The sequence below is a fragment of the Theropithecus gelada genome, chromosome 11, assembly GCF_003255815.1.
Source record: "Theropithecus gelada isolate Dixy chromosome 11, Tgel_1.0, whole genome shotgun sequence".
Classification (NCBI taxonomy): Eukaryota; Metazoa; Chordata; class Mammalia; order Primates; family Cercopithecidae; genus Theropithecus; species Theropithecus gelada.
Window position 1 is genome coordinate 96,490,316 of NC_037679.1, and position 9,170 is coordinate 96,499,485.

The 9,170-nt window shown below is 41.3% G+C and overlaps 1 protein-coding gene across 3 annotated transcripts; it reads left to right on the forward strand.

Annotated features, from left to right (window-relative positions):
* The first annotated feature begins 825 nt into the window (after positions 1 to 825).
* Positions 826 to 6,435, forward strand: C3AR1 (complement C3a receptor 1). 3 transcript variants are annotated; one of them, XM_025401979.1, is made up of 2 exons: positions 826 to 1,018; positions 4,551 to 6,435. In XM_025401979.1, exon 2 carries the CDS (start codon positions 4,561 to 4,563, stop codon positions 6,001 to 6,003), a length of 1,443 nt encoding a protein of 480 aa, XP_025257764.1. In that variant the 5' UTR covers positions 826 to 1,018; positions 4,551 to 4,560; the 3' UTR covers positions 6,004 to 6,435. The 3 variants fall into 3 exon arrangements, with proteins under 3 accessions (XP_025257764.1, XP_025257766.1, XP_025257765.1); XM_025401981.1 differs by having other exon boundaries at positions 944 to 1,018; positions 4,554 to 6,435; XM_025401980.1 differs by having other exon boundaries at positions 960 to 1,075.
* Positions 6,436 to 9,170: the final 2,735 nt, after the last annotated feature.

The window sequence follows — 9,170 nt, forward strand, 5'->3', positions numbered from 1 at the left end:
TCTAAAATAATAATATAAGAATTATTTACAGCATAGTATTCATTAAGCAGGAATCATCTTCAGTCTTCTGTACTCCTTCCTGATGAAACACCACCTCGACTCCAGCCTGTTCTCCAGTGGCCACTAAGCTCTCCCACCTACCTCCCCACCTACTTTCCCTCTGCCACCTCCCTGCCCTCGGCCACCTCACTGCCCTCTCCCACCTACCTGCCCTCTCCCACCTACCTGACCTTGAATAGGCTCCACTTATGGCCTAAGCAGCTTTACACCTTTTTCTGTCTCTAGAATTCCTACAAGTACTTAAGGACTTGCCCACATCTTATTTCTATCTTAAGACTCTCCTAGATTGCCCTGGGTTATATACACCCTTGCCTAGAGTGTTCTATTATTTTACTTCTATTGTTCCTTCTATTATTATAGTGTAGGCTATATTACAGTTTTGTGTATATATGTATGGGTACAAATTCCCACTTGATTGTGAATCTCTGGAGATTAGAACAGAGCTTCATCCATCCTGATTTTGGCATGGCACCATTTTTCACATATATCAAGCATTTAGGATATGTTATTTGAGATTAATTAAATGAGTTTATTCAGGTCATTCCTCCCCAACCACTCCCCACCCCAACCCTCACATCTCATAGAGTCATTTTTTTTTGCATTTCTAAACAAAACCTATGAAGTTGAACCCTATGTACAGAAGCACCCTCTCTCTAACCGTTCTCTGTGTGTTGCAGAAAATGTCTCAGGATTACAGCCTCCTACTTCTGTTTTCCTGCTTCGCCTTTCTAAGTCATTTAGAAATGACTCACTTTGAAACCCTTCCTGTGAGGTCAGATAGTGGTCTAGAGCATGAGGCTTAATTTATTGCCAGAAACAGAGAGAGGAAAGAAGAAGAGAAAGCTCAGCAAATTTTCTTGCCACACTTCATGACTCCACTGTGGTTAAGTGTGGGGACCAGACAGACTCGTGGGGACATCCAGGTGCTGAAGCCTTCAGCTACTGTCTTGGTTTTTTGGTAAGAAAATCTAGATCCACCTGATGACTTGTGCTTAGCTTGTTTTGCTCCTTATAGGCAATGATTTTGAGGGTCATTATCTTCTATTTCCCCTATTTCTTCTCCGACTTTCAATTATTTTGTCTTATCTCTATGTCCAACTTCCCTTTTCTAAATATTCCACATTCCATTTGTCTTTGCTTTTAATATTTTCATAGTGGAATTAATAGTGAATTTTTATGTAATTTCTTTCCTCTCTTTGAATTGGTTATGTATTTCACCCTGAACTTTGATTCCAGCTGTCCCCATTAATTTGTTTTTCAAATCATTGATTATACTTTCTTTCCTTTCCATTTCCTCTTTCTCTTTTTTTAATTATTTTGTCCTTATTGCTACTGACTCTGTTATTCTATTACTACAATTTGATTCTGGGGTCCACTTTTCTTTCTCTATCATAGTGGAATTTTAGTTTCAGGATATTAATTACCTTTAAATTACTGCTGGTCAACTTAGTAATAACTTTTTTAATCCTCTACTAATCTTAAACATAAAGGTATGGTACTTTTTAGCCAAATCAACTTGAAGAAATGTAAAAAATAATCTTGTTCTGCAGGACTTTTTTTTTTTTTTTTTTTGAGACAGTCTTACTCTGTTGCCCAGGCCAGAGTACAGTAGCACAATCTCAGCTCACTGCAACCTCTGCCTCCCAGGTTCAAGCAATTCTCCTGTCTCAGCCTCCTGAGTAACTGGGATTATAGGCACGTGCTACCACACCCAGTTTATTTTTTTTTTTTTTTGTATTTTTAGTAGAGACGGGGTTCCACCGTGTTGGCCAGGTTGGTCTTGAACTCCTGACCTCAGGTGATCTGCCCGCCTCAGCCTCCCAAAGTGCTGGGATTACAGGTGTGAGCCACCGCACCCGGCATTGTTCTGAAGGAGTTTTAATCCCTGACTCATACATACTTTCATTTCAAAACAGATAATATGCAATATTTAACATATAGCTCATGACAGATAACTCTATTTATTTTTATTGAAAGTTTGCTCTTTGCAGTCCCTGCTACTTCAATTCATGCATTTCTCGGCAGCTTCCCCTTTATTAGCAATACCATATATCTTTTTTTTTTTAATGTGATTTTTTGTGGTATTAAAAACAGCATTGGCCTAACAGTCATTGGATCTGAAATCCAAGAACCTCCCTAGTAATGATTATATAATAGTAATCTAATTTGCTGAGTTTCACTGTCTTGAGAAATAAAAGCAGAGAAAACATAGGCTAGGCACAGTGGCTCACGTCTGTAACCCCAGCACACTGTGAGGCCAAGGTGGGAGGATTGCTTGAGTCCAGGTGTTTGAGAGCAGCCTGGGCAACATAGCAAGACCCTGTCTCTACAAACAAACAACAACAACAAAATGAGGAGAGAAGAGATGATTACCAAGTTTTCTTTCGGTCCAAGCATCCTATGACTCTATCCTTCTCTCAATATTTTAGGGGGGTACCCTGATAGGATTTAAATATCTGAGTAGACAAGGCCATGGAAAGGGGAATGAGAATAATTTCTTCTTTTTTTGGTCGGGGGAGGGGGCGGGAGGCGGACGGAGTTTCGCTTTTGTTGCCCAGGCTGGAGTGCAATGGCATGATCTCAGCTCACCACAACCTCTGCCTCCCTGGTTCAAGCGATTCTCCTGCCTCAGCCTCCTGAGTAGCTGGGATTACAGGCATGGGCCCCCGTGCTGGCTAATTTTGTATTTTTAGTAGAGACAGGGTTTCTCCATGTTGGACAGGCTGGTCTCAAACTCCTGACCTCAGGTGATCTGCCCGCCTCAGCCTCCCAAAGTGCGGGGATTACAGGCGTGAGCCACTGTGCCCAGCCCATGTCTTCTTTTTTATTGTTTTGTTGACTTGCTATTTTAACTTCTGCTAATCATATGAGGCCCTATAACAATATTTGGTTGACTCAGCAGAACTACTTCCGAGTCACAAAAATATTTTGAACTTCTATAAAAATAAATGTAAAATGTTATTTTATCCAATAAAAATTAGGAATTTAACAAAAAGAAAGTTAAAAGGGACAGCATGGGAATTAAGGAAGAGGCCTGGGTAAGGATTACATGGATACAAATTAGAATTTTAGATGTAATTGCAAAAGAAAAAAAAAACTCAACCCCCAAAATGGGCATCCATCTATTCAAGTAATTTCTTTTTTCTTTTTTTCTTTTTTTTTTTTTTTTGAGACAGAGTTGCTTTGTCATGCAGACTGGAGTGCAATGGTGCAATCTCCGTTCACTGCAACCTCCGCCTCTCTAGTTCAAGAGATTCTCGTGCCTCAGCCTCCCAAGTAGCTGGGATTACAAATGTGAGCTACCACACCCAGTTAATTTTTGTATCTTTGGTAGAGATGGGATTTTGCCATGTTGGCCAGGCTGGTCTCAAACTCCTGGCCCCAAGCGATCTGCTCCCCATGGCCCCCCAAAGTGCTGGGACTACAGGCATGAGCCACTGTACCCAGCCTGTCCACATAATCTTTAACCTTGGTGTCTCATAAGGCATTGTGTTAAATTATGTGAAACAAGCATTTATGAATAAGGCTCCTTTTTACCATCATAAAGTTTAAATCCAGAATAACAGATTAGACAGTCATTATAATTATTATACAAGATAAAATGTGTCATTGCATATAGAATATGAAAAAAGGTTCAAACATGCACGCGCGCACACACACACACACACAAATTAAGAAGCTAAAGACTTGGTGAATGGCATAATTCTAGATAGAAGTAAACAGCATTAGCCATGGAATAGAAAATGGCATTAAGTTGGAATAGTGAATTGTTCAGGAAAGCTATAAAACGGTACATTTACAAGCATGTTCAGAATTAGGGGAAGGTAATATCACAGAGGCCAAGAGAAGAGAGTGTTAAGAAATCACTGTATATAATGACACATATTGTGGAAAGTGGCTGAGAAACAAACTTTCGGATTTGGTTTTTAGAAGTAATTTTAGCAGAATTATGGAAGCAGAAGATACGTTACAAAGGATTAAGAAGTTGGTGGCCGGCTGGGCGTGGTGGCTCATGTCTGTAATCCCAGCACTTTGGGAGACCGAGGAGGACGGATCACGAGGCCGGGAGTTCGAGACCAGCCTGGCCAACATGGTGAAACCCCATCTCTACTAAAAATAGAAAAAAAATTAGCCGAGCGTGGTGGTGCATGCCTGTAATCCCAGCTACTCAGGAGGCTGAGGCAGGAGAATCGCTTGAACCTGGGAGGCGGAGCTTACAGTGAGCTGAGATCAATCCACTGCACTCCAGCCTAGGTGACAGAGGAAGACTCTGTCTGAAAAATAATAAATAAATAAATAAATAAAATTGTCTATCAGAGAATGCTTTTGTGTGGTCCAGTGTGAGGTGAAGGAAGGCAAACTAAAACAGCGTGAGGACCTTCTGGTTTCATGATCCCACATCTTTATGTGGGAAGATTAGAATCCTAAGAATATGTATGCATTTTCAAAAAGATACCATTCATTTTAACATTTTTTTCATCTTTTTGCAGAAGTTTAGCAATGGCGCCTTTCTCTGCTGAGACCAATTCAACTGACCTACTCTCACAGCCGTGGAATGAGTCCCCGGTAATTCTCTCCATGGTCATTCTCAGCCTTACTTTTTTACTGGGATTGCCAGGCAATGGGCTGGTGCTGTGGGTGGCTGGCCTGAAGATGCAGCGTACAGTGAACACAGTTTGGTTCCTCCACCTCACCTTGGCGGACCTTCTCTGCTGCCTCTCCTTGCCCTTCTCGCTGGCTCACTTGGCTCTCCAGGGACAGTGGCCCTACGGCAGGTTCCTATGCAAGCTCATCCCCTCCATCATTGTCCTCAACATGTTTGCCAGTGTCTTCCTGCTTACTGCCATTACCCTGGACCGCTGTCTTGTGGTATTCAAGCCAATCTGGTGTCAGAATCATCGCAATGTAGGGACGGCCTGCACTATCTGTGGATGTATCTGGGTGGTGGCTTTTGTGATGTGCATCCCCGTGTTCGTGTACCGGGAAATCTTCACTACAGACAACCATAGTAAATGTGGCTACAAATTTGATCTCTCCGGCTCATTAGATTATCTAGACTTTTATGGAAATCCACTAGAAAACAGGTCTCTTGAAAACATTGTTCAGCTGCCTGGAGAAATGAATGATAGGTTAGATCCTTCCTCTTTCCAAGCAAATGATCATCCTTGGACAGTCACCACTGCCTTCCACCCTCAAACGTTTCAAAGACCTTCTGCGGATTCACTCCCTAAGGACTCTGCTAGTCACAGTCTGTATTCTAATGTATTTAAACCTGCCGGTGTGGCCTCACCTAAAATCCCCAGTGGGTTTCCTATTGAAGGTCACAAAACTAGCCCACTGGATGACTCTGATGCTTTTCTCTCTACTCTAAAGCTGTTCCCTAGTGCTGCTAGCAATTCCTTGTACGAGTATGAGCTACCACAAGATTTCCAGGATTATTACAGTTTAGGCCAATTCACATATGACAATCAAGTGTCAACACCCCTCGTGGCAATAACGATCACTAGGCTAGTGGTGGGTTTCCTGCTGCCCTCTGTTATCATGATAGCCTGTTACAGCTTCATTGTCCTCCGAATGCAAAGGGGCCGCTTCGCCAAGTCTCAGGGCAAAACCTTTCGAGTGGCGGTGGTGGTGGTGACCGTCTTTCTTGTCTGCTGGGCTCCATACCACATTTCTGGAGTCCTGTTATTGTTTACTGACCCAGAAACTCCCTTGGGGAAAACTCTGATGTCCTGGGATCATGTATTCACTGCTCTAGCATCTGCCAATAGTTGCTTTAATCCCTTCCTTTATGCCCTCTTGGGGAAAGATTTTAGGAAGAAAGCAAGGCAGTCCATTCAGAGCATTCTGGAGGCAGCCTTCAGTGAGGAGCTCACACATTCTACCCACTGTTCCTCAAACAATGTCTTTTCAGAGAGAAATAGTATTAGTACAACTGTGTGAAAATGCGGAGCAGCCAACAAGCAGGGGCTCTTAGGTAATCACACAGTGAACGTTTCTAAAAGGATGAAGTGATATGGTGAGCAGGGGACTTCAAAAACTGTCAAAGAATCAATCCTTTGTTCTCAAAGTGTACACAGACTACTGGCATCAGCATCACCTAGAAACTTGTTAGAAATGCAGATTCTCAAGCCCCAGCCCAGACTTACTGAATTGGAATCTCTAGGGGTTAGGACCCAGCAAGTGCATTGAACAAACCCTCTCGTTTCTGATTGATGCAAAATGTAAAAATCATTGTAAAAATTAGTTCTATTTCTATCCTAAAGCAAGCTGGGTGACATAAGAGAATCTACTCTGTTTTTCAATGTTTGATGTTAAATGTTTGTTGATGTTTCCCTCATTAAATTTTTCCTTAGCATTTGTCTGTCTTCCAGATTCCATTTAAAACCATTTCTTCTTCTCCTATGTGAGTGAGAGACGATCATATATTCTACTGCTTTGTTGTCATGTGGTGTTGATGGTTTTAAATGAAAAGAAGGTGCAGAAAGAAAATGCCTCTGAAGACAAGAAGCCATGAGACTGAGTCTGGAGCACAGAATTATGCAATGATGCCTGTCACTGGGCACACCCCTGGGTACACGACATAGAAATTTCCACTATTACATATGGTTTCCACTATTACAACTAAATAAGCATCTATTGCGTGAAAACAGACTACTAACACATCTAAAAACTGACTCATGAAATGTTATGAAAGCTGTGGTTTGGGGAGTTCTGTTTATTCTATCTGCTTACCGGTTGGGTACCTATCTTCCACTCCTCTTCTTAAGCTCCTTAATTTCCTTATTACTCCCCTGCCTCCAAATCTTCCACATCAGATTTGTGCCTCAAACAACCTCTAATTTCACAAGATTCTAGTTACTCCTTTCCTCTTGCTCCAAAATAATACTTTCTAAGAAACCCATTTCAAGTGGAAGGAGAAAGAGGGTGGAGGATGGAGCAGCAATTCTACTCTCTGCAACTGAGTACCCTACCAGGCTTGCCATCACATTTTAAAACATAACAACAGGCAACTTTCATGCCAAAATTACTAAATACGTCTTCTGGGTTTTTAAAAACTTTTTCTTTGCCAAAGTAATATATGCACATAGTTTTAAATGAATTTAGTAAGGTATATAATGAAATATGAGGTCTCCTACTTCACTGTACCCAAAAGTTCACTCCTCCCACTCTCATTTCCCAGAGATAACACTTGCACAATTTTAGATGTTTCGTTTGATAATTATCATGTTGTTTCTAAATCACGTGCTTATGCTGCTCTTTTCTGGAGACATGATAAAATGACTTCTTGCTTTGAAAGACAAAAATGTTTATCCAAGCACCCCATATTTTTAATTTGTTTATCCAGCATCCCAATATTCATTAATAACCATATTTTAATTCATTCATGACCGCATATTTTTCTTCTACTTTGTCTATACACTCCAACCATTTATATAGCTTTCCTTCTGTCCCTCTTCCAGTTAGAACAAAATTATCTAACTCCCTACCACCTTCTCATTTTTCTGTGTATGTAAATGTTTGTGTTAAACGTCTGAAATTTCAGGCTTGCTTATATCACAACATTGCTTCATCTAAACCGAATACAATGATGTATTCTCAAAATAGAAAATGAGATATGTTTTAGACTTGTGAGACATTATTTGTTCAATGGTTGAGGTGAAGATTAAATTTTTTTTTATAAAAACGAAAAATTTTATAAAGTATATGCAGAAATATTACAAATCACTAGGAATTCTCTCAGTTGAAGAATGTCTGACATAAAATTTGCGGTGCCACCTTTCCAGCTTATATATTAATTTGCTTGTATATTTTATATGAATAAGTGCTTTTCTCATGGTTCCTTGCAAGGCTCAGAGATTCATGAATCCTTTTGTTTCACATTCAGAATATATCACAATCTCTAAATATGCAGCAAATAAATCTCCTAGTGAGTGACTATAGACTTGCTTAATAGCAATTAGCCAGGCTTCCAGAAACCCCAGTACATCCCATAAGACCCTGGGAATAAGACCTAAACTCCTGGGGTTACTGCATAGGATTATCAAGGTAAATAATCTTGACACAGTCATAAAGATTTAATGTACAATGAGTAATCAGCATTTCTGGACTCCTTTTCTTTTCCATTTACTCTGGAAATGTATTCTGAAGAAATTCCTACAATTAGAATTCCCTCATTTCTGATGAAAACCTGGTGAGTACCTGTAACTATTTTGTACTGTATCTTCTCTAGGAAGTCCCAGATGCGAACACAACTCCTGTCCGAAGTATGTCTTTTCTTTTTTTTTTTTTTGAGACGGAGTCTCACTCTGTAGCCCAGGCTAGAGTGCAGTGGCGCGCTTGGCACGATCCTAGCTCACCGCAACCTCCAGCTCTCAGGTTCAAGCGATTCTCCTCCCTCAGCCTCTCGAGTAGCTGGAATTACAGGCGCCTGCTTGTAAAACTAAAATTTTTAGTTTTTATTAAAAAAAATTTAGGCGTCTTTATAGTAGAGATGAGGTTTCACCACGTTGGCCAGGGTGGTCTCGAACAGCTGACCTCGTGATCCACCCGCCTCGACCTCCCAAAGTGTTGGGATTACAGACGTGAGCCACTGTGCCCAACCAATGTCCTTTTTTTGTTGTTTTTGAGAGAGAGTTTCGTTCTTGTTGCCCAGGCTGGAGTGCAATGGCACAGTCTTGGCTTACTGCAACCTCCGCCTTCCAGGTGCAAGCGATTCTCCTGCCTCAGCCTCCCGAGTAGCTGGGATTATAGGCATGCGCCACCATGTCCAGCTAATTTTGGGTTTTTAGAGATGGGATTTTACCATGTTGGTCAGGCTGACCTCGAACTCCTGGCCTCAGGTGATGCCCCTGCCTCAGCCTCCCAAAGTGCTGGAATTACAGGCGTGAGCCACCGTGCCCGGCCCCAAAGTACCATATCTTAAATCTTTAAACTATCCTAAAATGCAAGCAAGGTGGGCCTACTCCATACACTAACCTACAAAGGGTGACTGACTCTCCCGCAATATTCCATCATAGTTGATAGCATTTGAAAAGAGGAATGTTAAGGACATGCCTTTGATGCTTCTTTCCCACCAATGTCACAAAAAATGTCAGGGTCAACTAATT